At 48.6% G+C, this 12,911-nt stretch overlaps 1 protein-coding gene across 6 annotated transcripts in view; it reads left to right on the plus strand.

Annotated features, from left to right (window-relative positions):
- anks1b (ankyrin repeat and sterile alpha motif domain containing 1B) overlaps positions 1-12,911 on the plus strand; it is a 140,538-nt gene that overhangs the window by 33,389 nt on the left and 94,238 nt on the right. For all 6 annotated transcript variants that reach the window (XM_023816855.2, XM_023816854.2, XM_072709383.1 and 3 more), the window contains 2 exons: positions 9,033-9,113; positions 11,656-11,812. In XM_023816855.2, the coding sequence (XP_023672623.1) occupies positions 9,033-9,113; positions 11,656-11,812 (238 nt within the window). The remainder of the gene's footprint in view (positions 1-9,032; positions 9,114-11,655; positions 11,813-12,911) is intronic.

Here is a 12,911-nt window from a genome sequence, read left to right on the forward strand (position 1 = left end):
CAGGCTCTGTGGTTTTGACCAGGGGGACGGGATGGTGGAGGGCGGATGCTTGCAGGCTTCCAAAGATAAACCATAAGGCGAGATCCTAGTGCCTCCTTATGCCTGTAAGACTGAAGCGCTTTAATGGGAAAGCACATAAATCTCCATAAGCCATTATGGTGCTGTATAGGCTCCTCATGCCATCCAGCCCCCGCCTTGTTTCCAGGCCTGTTTCCCAGTTTAGTCCGTCTGAGTTGGGGGAGGGGGGGTTGTGACAGCCCATACCCCAACGAGGCCTCCGGGAGCCTCCGCCCCACAGACAAATGTCCGCAGTGAGCATTCCGGCATCGCGACACGCGTGCACCTGCCGGCTCCAGCCCAAAGGGCTTCTGTCTGCTGAAATAGCAGCAGGCCAGACCCTGGTGGGCGGCGCCACCATCTGGCCCCGCTCCGGAATGCCCGGCAGCTCCACGCAGCCGGTGCCATGTTCTGACGCCCGCGCCCGTCCGGCCCATCTCGCGCTGCCCCGGGAACATTCGGCCTGACAGGTGACCGGCCCGGGTCTCCGGCAGAGAGAGAGGGAGAGAAGGAGGGAGAGAGGCACTGGCAGGCAGTGAGAGAAAGGGAGGGTGGGGTAGGCAAAGGGAGAGGAACAGGGAGGAGAAGCACTGGTAGGTAGGGGAGTGAGTGAGAGAGAAAGGCAGGGGGAGAGAGGGAGGGAGAGGAATGGGGAGAAGGAGGGAGAGACTGGCAGGCAGGAGGAAAGGGAGAGAAAAAGAAAGGGAGGGAGAGAGAATGGGGAGAAGGAGGGAGAGGAATGGGGAGAAGGAGGGGGAGACTGGTAGGCAGGAGGAAAGGGAGAGAGAGAATGGGAGGGAGGGAGAGAGAAAGGGAGGGAGGGAGAGGAATGGGGAGAAGGAGGAAGAGATTGGTAGGCAGGTGGAATGGGAGGAAAAAGGAGAGGTATAGAGAAGAATGGAGAACAAGATGCATTGGCAGGCAGAGGGAGAGAGAACAAGTGGCTGTGTCAGGCTGGGGGGGGGAGAAGAAGGCAGATGGAGAGGCGGAGAGAGAGAAAGAGGGTGAGAGGGGCAGAGGAAGAAAGAGGATTTGAGGAGGGAAAGTGACCCAGAAAAGCAGAGGAGAGCCTGCAGATGCTGAAATGAAGTAGAGAGAGAGTAAGGAAAACATCAGGAAGAGGCTCCTGCCAAGCCTCCATGCCCCCGGATAGCCGGGGTACGGAACACAGGCCCTACCTGTTAATTATTTCCGGAGTCTCGGCAGCCAATCCGAGAGTCCCATTCCGCAAAGAGATTTATCTCAGATGCCAGGTCCTGAAAGTCATTAAGCAGTCATTATTATCTTTTTAATTATTATAATTATCTTGCACAATAGTGGAGCGATCTCAGCAATTGCTGCGGAGAGCCAGTCACTAACGGCTCTGGGAATGGATGTTTTTAGACGGCGGGCAACTGGGTGCCGCTTCAGTGTTGCAGAGCACCGTGGCGGCGGGCATCCGAGAGCCAGGTCCCAATCGCCTGGAGCGGAAGTGCGGGGGGGATTGGGCCACACAAGCTCAGTGTGAGAGCAGGGCGGCGACGTGTCGTTTTCAGCCGGCACACAGCGAGGTAATACCGATCTGCTGCTTTAAATGCCACTTTCTGCCGACTAATGATATGCTGTTGAGCCCGGATGACTCAGCAGTTTACAGGAGTGTTTGTCAACGTACATGTGTATGATCCCATGATGTGATAAAAACCTGTTATTTTGACATTGTGAGGGCAACTTTATTGGTCCCTTCAAGGGGACATTCAATTTTATGAAAATCTAACTGCAATCAAAATATGAAAAATGTCAGAAGACTTGTACTTATGGTTGTTACTTATGGTTAAGGTTGGGGCTGGGTTGGGGTTGAGGTTGTCATAGCTGAGATTTGGGTTTTTCCCATAAAAATGAATGGATGGTCCCCACAAAGATATGAGTACAGATCTGTGTATGTGTGTGTGTGTGTGTGAATGCGTACGTGTGCCCCCTGATGGGGAGCAGGCCCCTACATACACAGAGATCAGGCCCCTTTCCTAGGCTTACTGAGCTCACAGTGGAGGGCAGATCCCCATATTCACTTACCCATTACCCATACCTCGCATACGGTAAATACAGTCATGTGGGTCTGTCTGTCATACAGGTGCCATTCTGCTCTGTTTGTTAGCTCCAGTTTGCACAAGTGCCATATTCGACCCACTATCGTCTCATGACCCATTGTGCTTGCTGACGCACGCAGTCCCTCAGCGTTTAACCTTGGCCGGGGGAGTTCCCGGGGTGGGGGAGTGGCAAGGGGGGAGCGGATAGGCATGTGAGTGCTGGTAACTGAGCTGGCTGCCATCCCCACAGCTGTCAGGACCCGCAAGGTCCCTCTCTGCCACATCGACTAACAACCTGCACTTTTCTTAATTGGATCGTCTGTGTTAAGTGACGCCTGGCTTGTCCCGTGTAGCCCCGACTGCAGGAATTGCTCTCTGGTCACATGATTCCTGGCCCATTATAATGCTAAAATCTGTTCTGTCCAGGCTTCCCCCACTGGACAGGTCAGCGTAGGGTGACCAGATAATCCATGACTGGGAGGACACTTTGAGCTAAGACAAGATTTGTAGACCATTTCAATTAAAAGGACCTGGATCGGACTTGCTGTGTGCTGATTGGTCAGTGTCCTATAATCATGATTGTGTCACTAATATTGGATGAGTCTTTCGATCAAGGAAACAAATCGGTCAAAGCAGAATGGGAACTGAACTATTTAGCCAAGCATGGCAGCCTTTCAGTTTTAAAGTAGTTCGTAAAACCTGTAGTCAGAGTGTCCTACTTGACATGGATTATCTGGTCAGCACCCACAACACAGGGATGACCATGGTGTGTGTACAATGAGATTCAAGCTGCACTAATGCTTCGTTGCATTGCATTTTATTCATTTAATAGACGTTTCTGTCCCAAGTGGTGTATATGTGAGGATCCCAGTAATTGGGGTTAGGGGTCTTGCTTAATGGTCCAGTGGTGACATCACTCTGTTAGCCATGAGATTCGAACCCACAACCTTCTGGGTACAGGCATAGGAACCTAACCTGCAGAGCCCCACACCACTTCCTGTTGCCAATTTATGTTGGAGGCATTAAGGTAGGCAAAGAGAGGCGCCATCGTTTGTAGGCAGCTTTCCTCAGACAGCTGGCAACACACCTTCAGATGTCTGACAGCTAAGAAAGGCTGATGTAAAGCGGCAAAGTGTAAAGGAATCTTACACCTTAATCAAGGCTGATGTAAAGCGGCAAAGTGTAAAGGAATCTTACACCTTAATCTTGTAATACAACTGGCTACTTAAGACCTGAAAAAATGTAGCATATGTTCCTGGTTACTTCTCAGGGGAAAACTTGATCTTTTTTTTTTTAGTACGTGTGTCTTTGTTGTGATAAAGAACACAGTAGGAGATTTAAAGATTAGTCATCAGAAACATATAAGAAATAACAGTGAAATTGTTGAGATTTCCTGGTGGTTGCATTGCAACATGTCTGGAGTGGAGATAAAAGTGAAGAAGACCCTGCAGGCGCCTATTTTGTGGATCCGATCAGCCATTCGTACAATTACTCTGAATGACTTCTCACAAGAGAAATTCAGGTGCCGTGAACCCACACAATAATCATCATCTGGTCATTTTTATCGAGGCAAAACAGAATGAGATTTTTCCTTCCTGTTCTTTTGGGGAAGGATTCAACCTTTGCTGTTTGTGTTACCCTTTGCTAAAACTATTGTTCTGTGGACAGTGGAAGTTGATATCATTGGAAGGTCAGACTTTTGCTTGACAACCCCCCGCCCCAGGCCCCCCAGAGGGAAATAAATATGGCCGGGATAAAGAGACAAGTTTAAAGTGACCCCTGACTGCCTGCCCACTGTGAAAACCTGCCTGCTGTTTGACCTCTCTCATCAAAGTCTTTGGCCAATCAGAAACAGGCTGTGCAGACCAGCGGTTACATTTTTTTAAATGAAACCATCACCCTCAAACGATGCTTTGAGGTTTAGGCCATGCAGGCCTGTTTCTGGTCAGGTGTGGGACACGCAGTTTATTCTAAAACATGTCATTCTGGGTGTGGTTTTAAGAAGATCAGTGGGACGTCAGGATGTCAGTGTTTATCACGGATCTGAGCACTTTGTGCTGGTAGATAGACTCTGAAGAAAAAGCTCATTTGGTTAATGCCTGGCTGCAGAAATGTGTAAGCAGTACAATTGATGTGAGTCACTGTGGATAAGAGCATCTGCTGAGCAATTAACTAATACAGGTTCTGTTGCAACAGCGGGGGTACGGACACAGATTGTCCAAGGACTGTCCATGGGCTCTCTGTGACTTCCGAGTCCTGACTCTGGGCACGGGCTGTCCATGGTCTGTCTGTGACTTCCGAGTCCTGACTCTGGGCACGGGCTGTCTATGAGCTCTCTGTGACTTCCGAGTCCTGACTCTGGGCACGGGCTGTCCATGGGCTCTCTGTGACTTCCGAGTCCTGACTCTGGGCACGAGCTGTCTATGAGCTCTCTGTGACTTCTGAGTCCTGACTCTGGGCACGGGCTGTCCATGGTCTCTCTGTGACTTCCGAGTCCTGACTCTGGGCACGGGCTGTCCATGGGCTATCTGTGACTTCCGAGTCCTGACTCTGGGCACGGGCTGTCCATGGGCTATCTGTGACTTCCGAGTCCTGACTCTGGGCACGGGCTGTCCATGGGCTCTCTGTGACTTCCGAGTCCTGACTCTGGGCACAGGCTGTGTATGAGCTCTCTGTGACTTCCGAGTCCTGACTCTGGGCACAGGCTGTCTATGAGCTCTCTGTGACTTCCGAGTCCTGACTCTGGGCACGGGCTGTCCATGGGCTCTCTGTGACCTCCAGATTCTGCTTTAGTCACCCACCCTTTGCAGTCTACGTTTTCAGCAGTTACTTCCTGAAAAACTACACTCAGCTCCATTCTCCTGAGTCAGCTGAGGACATGGGGAATGAGCTGCTCTAGTCAGGGAGGGGGGAGGCGGCCAGGCTGCTTGAGTCGTGCAATGATTAAAAACAAAAGCCGAATAATCGTATCTGGTGCCCTGCCAGACCGCCAGGATAAAAGCTACAAGTGGCAGTGGGGTAGCGGCCGAAGCACTGAGAGGAACCACACTTGCAGAATATGCATGCCTGTTAAAACACATGCTCCTTAAGATGCGTGCTCACTAAACTTTGTCTGTCATGATGCACGTTTGTTAAAAGGACTCATGCGGAGGGTGGAATCAGCTTCACTGTTACAGGCTTAGTATGGGGGTGGGGCTTGACCTGGGGGTGGTGCTTAAGAAGGGGCCAGGCCTACCCTGAGGGCAGGGCTTGTAATCCTTACAGGATGCAGCTCCATGAAATTAGTTCTATACCTGTGGCTCTTTGACCCTTAGTCCCGATGAATGGGCCGGCTAGTTTATTAGAAAAATAGAATAATTATACTGTGATATGTCAGCATTAATACTAGACCCACAGGAGTAAAAGCGACTCTTGGCTGTTCGCCAGTGCTGATTACACCTCTGCAGCGTGTTTTCCCGTCGCCGGTGCCGACTGCCAGGCAGCTAAATCACTGAGAGCACCCAGACACTTCAGGGTCGCTAATTGGATTAGCTTCAAACAGGCATCTGTGGTCATCGGGCTGCCCGGCTCCAGCTTAACCCGTCAGAGGCCTGTTAGTGATGGATGGATGGACATCAGCTGGCAGGATGTGCAGGCTTCCCGTTACCTTTACGGTGTCGTGGGTCGTGACCTCTGACTCGTCGTTTGTAGCAATGCTCGGTTTCATTTCCAGGGTTAAATGCCTCGACCTTGACCAGGCAGAGGCTGAGCTGCGGTTGTGGGCACGGTTGTTTCGGTGGCGGCCAGCAATTGGTGAAGCGGTCACTGAAGCCACATGCACCCAAGGGAGGAGTGCTGCCTTCTCCCCACCAAGCCCAGAATCAGCAAGCAGCCACAGAACACGGGAAATGGGAAGAATTTGATCTGTTGGGGACTAAAACTGATTTTCCATTTTCAAGCTGACCTCACTGTGTTGGCAATCTTGTGACTGGACATGTCAGCGTGAGCTTTTGCTCATATCTCTGTCAGACACGCAGGTCTTAGTTATTAGACTGTTCACAGTTGTTAGACAGATCTGAGGTGTAAATGTAACAGGTGAATTGTCAGCTGGCCATTGCGGCTGCTTTGCTATGACTGGCACGACCTCCCTAGGCAGCAGGATGAGTTAGACATGCTAGAGTCTATCAGCCCAGGAGCTGGGAAGCAGCAAGAATGTGGGCTGTCTAGGGGGTCCCCAAGGATTTCATTGAGGGGTTGGGCATAGCTGTGTGTGTGGGGGGGGGTCAAAGCCAGCTTTGCAGTGAGCTTGTACGAGTGCAGGGGCTTTGCTACGCAAACTGTAGAGAAGAGTCAGTCGTGATGCCGGCGGGTTCAAACCAAAGGCCGCAGATTCACGGTCCTGCCCCTGCTCCTTGTTCCTTTGTGTATGAAGTTACACCTGCATCTCCCATGGGACCGAAGCAGCCCTTGCAATGGGGACACAGAGGCGTCTCTGACTTCCGAGGAGAGGAAGCTGAGCCTCTTTCCGCGCCGAGGGCGGGCCGCTCTCGCTCTCTGCTGTCTCCCATGCCGTGCTTCTCGGTCCCATCGCACCTCTGTAAGAGAACCTGCAGCCCCATAGCGTTGAGGTGTAACAGGCTTATCGCCTATACCCAAACCCCCCCCCGTCCCCCCGGGTATGACATTTTCATTAGCACTGCGCTAACACACTTTGCCCTGCTCTTTGTGTGCGGGCTAATTAGATTACAGCGTCCTAAACGGCCTTTCATGCAGAGAGAGTCTCTTGGATTCCCCGACACTCTCCTCCCATCAGGTCCATGCTCTCCTGCGATGAGGTCGGCTTAATTACTGTGTTAACGACGGGTCTCTCACAGCTGGAGTGCCGAATCAGCAGCGGATCGATGCCCCATGGAACCGGCCGTTGTGTTTCTGTGGCAACGGTGTCCCATACACTCTGTGAATGCTTGACACTCGTGTTTCATTCCTGTGCTCTGTGCTGTGGTTGTAAGAAATGGGCCTGGGGCTGCAGAGGTGCAGGTCTGAACTGTGGGGTGGTTCCGGAATCTTCACTAACATTTTACGTATAGCAGTCATGTATAATGCATGCCATGACCTTCATAATACATCATAATGCATTCATAAAATATTATAAACACGACTATATTTATAAAAATACATAGCACATTATAGCCATGATGCATTATGAATGCTCTCAGCTATAATGCATAATGCAGTACAAAGCATTAATTCTTATACTGACCATTATAATGCATTATGAAGGTATCTATAGTGCATGTAGCTTCATAGAGCTTTCATAATGCATAATAAACACGGGTGTAATGTGTTATACCTTTTAATAAATTGTTATATCTTCGTTTATAATACTTTATGAATGCATTATTATACGTTATGAAGGTATTTATATTGCATTATGATGACTGCTTTAAATAAAGTGTTATCGAATCCTCTTCTCAGAGTGGGTGTCCTGGTTGGGGGGTGGGGGTGGGGATTGTATGTGTGTTTTAGATGTGGGTATGTTTCAGAGTGAGTGCTAGTTAGGCTGAGGCCCATATTTCAGCTTATAGGACACTATGGATCACATGCACCTCAACCAGAAGAGTGCACCACTTGAAAACTGCACGGAAGCACAAATACGTGTTTTGTTTCTCTTGATAAAATGACCCAGGTTGTTTTGAAGCAGAGAGCGACATACAGAGGCTTGAATGATATGAATGGATGTTGCGTGTGCTGTCTTCGGCCGATGAATGGGCCGGCTAGCTGGGAGTGACCTGACAGAGTAGCACGCAGCTGTGAGGCTGCCTCCAGCTTGCCTGAAGCGTATCCCAGACTCCACTGCTCCTGAAGCGTATCCCAGACTCCTCTGCTCCCCGCGCTGGCTCTGCCACCTCGACTACGGTTACAGATCCGCCGAGCAGCTGCGCTGAGTGTATGTGTGTGCGCCTTTATGTCTGACTGTAGCCAGATCCCTGCATCCTTTTTTTATTTATAAGCCTGTGTGGTATCCTGTTAAAAAAAAATCAGAATTCGACATACTGGCTTTGGGCTGGGTTCTTCATTTTAAAGTATGGGTTTGGGCTCAAAGGCACTACATTCCTCCGGTCCACAGCCTCACACCTCTGCTACCCCCCCCCCCCCCCCCCCCCCCCCCTTACTGGCTCCCTGTGCTTTTCTGGGATGGTCTATAGTCTCCTCTGTCCTCCCAAGCAGTCAGCTAACCTCACTGTCACCGACATTCCCGTCCCGTCACACTGGAATGTTTTCTCCGTCTGATTGTTGATGGTGTACGGGGCGTCTAGACTTCTGGATGATTGACGGTTGTTATTTTGTTTCCCCGTTTGGAAATTCCGCTAGTGGAGGGGTTCATTTTATGTTTTGTGCGCCTGTCGAGTTTCACATTCCTTTCACTTATTTATTCGTTCGATGAGCTCCTGTATCCTCACTCAGACTTACACGGAGGATGTTTCCCGCGCCAAAGCTGTCTGCAGCTGCAGCTCTGCTTTATGTGTAACATAATACAGGGGAAGAGCCACTTCTGGGTTATTTCTTTATGAGGCTGAACCCCATAACTCATGGCCATGCGATTATCTCACATTATTCGGATGCTTCCCAAATGACAGCTTGCAGACACTGACTTCCTTTTGCACTATGGTATGTTAAACTGGGGCAGTTTAGTGTCTTTCTCACGAGTGCAACAACTGGACCTTTCTGGTGCCCAAATTAGTTTTCTTTTGACATTTAAACTGGCAGCACCTGGTTGTGACCGCATTACCTAACCTGCTTAACTAACACCAGCTTTAAATTTTATGTGACTGAGGACAAAGGATCGTGTGTTTGTGGTCAGTCTCACAGTTGACCATATACTCCTTGCAGGTCATGTTAAGGTCACTGACTCTTCGTGTCTGATCTCCACAGCATCTGGCGAGGACTGAACGTGAACTGCGCTGACAGCTCGGGGTACACGCCCCTACACCATGCCTCACTCAACGGACACCGGTAAGAGCATTGGATCAGTATGTGGGTGGTTTGTGGCTTAGCAGGGTAGGCTTCTGTGGCTATGATCAGAAGGTCACAGGGTCAGATCCTTTCTTCAGCCACATTGTTACATCTCTCTGCCTATTGATAATTGTCTAGTAATTGTACAATATATGTTGTTGCTGTGTTGTATATTACTGTTTGCACACTTGCAATTGCATTGCTCATTGTTGCTATTGTGAGATTTGTACACAAGCATTTCACTGACTTTCCCACTTTAGAGTGTTAAGTACATAACAAAAGGAGTGGTTTGATCTGATCTCTGTTGGGCCCCTGAGTGAGGCCCTTAACCCTCAAAATGCTGCAGGGGCCCTGGATAAACGGCTGACCCTGTGCTCTGACCCCAGGCTTCACTCACCTGTGTGTGTGTGTCTGTCTCAATAAGGGAATAAAACAGAATATGCAGTGTGCTGGTACACATGCCAAATGAAGCATCATTTCATAGTGAGGGTGTTGTTTTTGTCAACACACAGATCATTCTTTTGAGTAACCTGCAGTAACCCGTTGATCATCGCAGTCAGGGGGGCAGTAAGTTGCACGGGGCCTGGGATCATCATTCTACTGCAAAACTGACCTGTGACCTTTTTATGGGTATGAGTTCAGAATTAAAGGATGCAACCTTTAGAGGATTAAAGCTGACTTATACTTCTGCGTTGAGCCTATGCCATGACCTGCGCAAATGGTCAGCGCTGTCGCGCAGTTATACTTCTGCGTTGAGCCTATGCCATGACCTGCGCAAATGGTCAGCGCTGTCGCGCAGTTATACTTCTGCGTTGAGCCTATGCCATGACCTGCGCAAATGGTCAGCGCTGCTGCGCAGTTATACTTCTGCGTTGAGCCTATGCCATGACCTGCGCAAATGGTCAGCGCTGCTGCGCAGTTATACTTCTGCGTTGAGCCTATGCCATGACCTGCGCAAATGGTCAGCGCTGCTGCGCAGTTATACTTCTGCGTTGAGCCTATGCCATGACCTGCGCAAATGGTCAGCGCTGCTGCGCAGTTATACTTCTGCGTTGAGCCTATGCCATGACCTGCGCAAATGGTCAGCGCTGCTGCGCAGTTATACTTCTGCGTTGAGCCTATGCCATGACCTACGCAAATGGTGAGCGCTGTCGCGCAGTTATACTTCTGCGTTGAGCCTATGCCATGACCTGCGCAAATGGCCAGCGCTGTCGCGCAGTTATACTTGTGTGCTGCTGTGTCTGTGTCGCTTAGCAATCACACCGGCAAACTGCTAGGTGATACATTGGTTTGGATCTTGCATTTATTGTCTTCCTACCCTGCAGTATATTCAACTGTTAAATCGCATAATTGAAACAGAAAATAAACATTTAACAGTATCCATTTTAACTAGTATCCATTTATCGAGTCCTGGTCATATTTGTGCTGCTCCAAACTTCCCGTAGACAAATTTAGAAAATTGTCAAGCCACTACAAAGTCACTTTTTATGCATTTTCCCTTCTAAAGTTAGTGTCTATGCTACTTTTTACTTTTTTAGTCTTGTAAAGTACAAATAAACTTAATGGAGGTAAGTAAAATTGGCGCCATCATCCTGTTTTGTAGACCTTTTGCTACGATGCCCAGAGTTATTTAACGCTACATAAAAATATCACTTCAATTTCAATCAGCGGTATAAATACACCTGGAAATGTATGCTTTCTTCAATCCCATTAAAAAGGAATGCTACCAAGCAGACCAATCACAGTTCTTGCAGTCTACGTTGCCGCAACATGTAGTTACATTTCTGGGGAGGTGCACGTCAGGCTACAGCGAGGGATACCCCATAAAGTCCACGGCAATGCCAGTTCGACACAGAAGTATGAATCAGCCTTATGTCCACACTTTTTACCCCATAATAATTCACCCCACGGAAGCCTCACCCGCTGTGTGCGATTGCTGGAATTAAGCATCCCATTAACCTGAATTTCAATTTGTTTGTGAGAAGACCCACCCATAATTTCAGTCCCTTAATAAGCTCCGTCCACCTTAAAATCCCACTTATGGTACAGTGCTCCTCCTCCAGCCTGTCTACATCACAGAGACACCATGAGAAGTTGGCTGAAGAGAGGGCAGCCTCATATCTCCTAATCTTCTGCAGAAGGAGGTAGATTATGGCGTGATTCCACTAGCAGGAGCACAGCAAGCAAAAGCTTGTTATACTGGGATAGGATAAGGAGGAACAATATAGCGTTTGGAAATAAACACATTGAGCATAACACATGTGCACGTACGTTAAATACTGTTTACAATTCAGATGTGGAAAGCAGAAAGTGGTTTATGTCATTATGAGTGTAATTTCAGTACTGAGATTACAGCAAATTACAGGTTCTGGTAATGTATGGTTTCAGATGTTTCCTTCCGGGAGTTGAATCCAAAAATCTGTGACAGGTCGAGTGACTGAGCGACAGCGAGAGGCTGAGCTCCTTCTTTGCTTTTGCCGGTATATCAGATGGGAGGTGATTGTGCTGATATCCCATGAGCCTCATCCTCTTTCCCTCTCAGGGACGTGGTGCTGAAGCTGCTCCAGTTCGAGGCCTCCACCAATGTGGCTGACAGCAAGGGCTGCTTCCCGCTGCACTTGGCCGCCTGGAAGGGTGACGTGGAGATCGTGCGCATCCTCATCCGCCATGGTCCCTCCCACTGCAGGGTCAATGAGCAGGTGGGCGGGCTGAGGGAGACACACCCAGCCTCATAAAATATAAGCTCAGGTCCTCTGTTTATATGTTGGGAAATAAGCTCAGGTCTTCTGTTTATATGTTAGGAAATAAGCTCAGGTCCTCTGTTTATATGTTGGGAAATAAGCTCAGGTCTTCTGTTTATATGTTAGGAAATAAGCTCAGGTCCTCTGTTTATATGTTGGGAAATAAGCTCAGGTCCTCTGCTTATATGTTAGGAAATAAGCTCAGGTCCTCTGTTTATATGTTAGGAAATAAGCTCAGGTCCTCTGTTTATATGTTAGGAAATATGCTCAGGTCCTCTGTTTATATTGTGGGAAATAAGCTCAGGTCCTCTGCTTTTATGTTGGGAAATAAGCTCAGGTCCTCTGTTTATATTGTGGGAAATAAGCTCAGGTCCTCTCCTTATATTGTGGGAAATAAGCTCAGGTCCTCTGTTTATATGTTAGGAAATATGCTCAGGTCCTCTGTTTATATTGTGGGAAATAAGCTCAGGTCCTCTGCTTTTATGTTGGGAAATAAGCTCAGGTCCTCTGTTTATATTGTGGGAAATAAGCTCAGGTCCTCTGCTTATATGTTGGGAAATAAGCTCAGGTCCTCTGTTTATATTGTGGGAAATAAGCTCAGGTCCTCTGCTTATATTGTGGGAAATAAGCTCAGGTCCTCTCCTTATATTGTGGGAAATAAGCTCAGGTCCTCTGCTTATATGTTGGGAAATAAGCTCAGGTCCTCTGTTTATATTGTGGGAAATAAGCTCAGGTCCTCTGCTTATATTGTGGGAAATAAGCTCAGGTCCTCTGCTTATATTGTGGGAAATAAGCTCAGGTCCTCTGTTTATATTGTGGGAAATAAGCTCAGGTCCTCTCCTTATATTGTGGGAAATAAGCTCAGGTCCTCTGTTTATATTGTGGGAAATAAGCTCAGGTCCTCTGTTTATATTGTGGGAAATAAGCTCAGGTCCTTTGCCCGGAGGTGCTGGCAGTGGCCTTGGCAGCAGTGTGGCCCGTGCAATTTTTCATAAGTGTAATAGGCAGTACTGTCCTGTTCCACCCGCTAATGACCAGCTTAATCCCTGTAGCAATT

The sequence above is a fragment of the Paramormyrops kingsleyae genome, chromosome 1 (genome assembly GCF_048594095.1).
Source record: "Paramormyrops kingsleyae isolate MSU_618 chromosome 1, PKINGS_0.4, whole genome shotgun sequence".
Taxonomy (NCBI): Eukaryota; Metazoa; Chordata; class Actinopteri; order Osteoglossiformes; family Mormyridae; genus Paramormyrops; species Paramormyrops kingsleyae.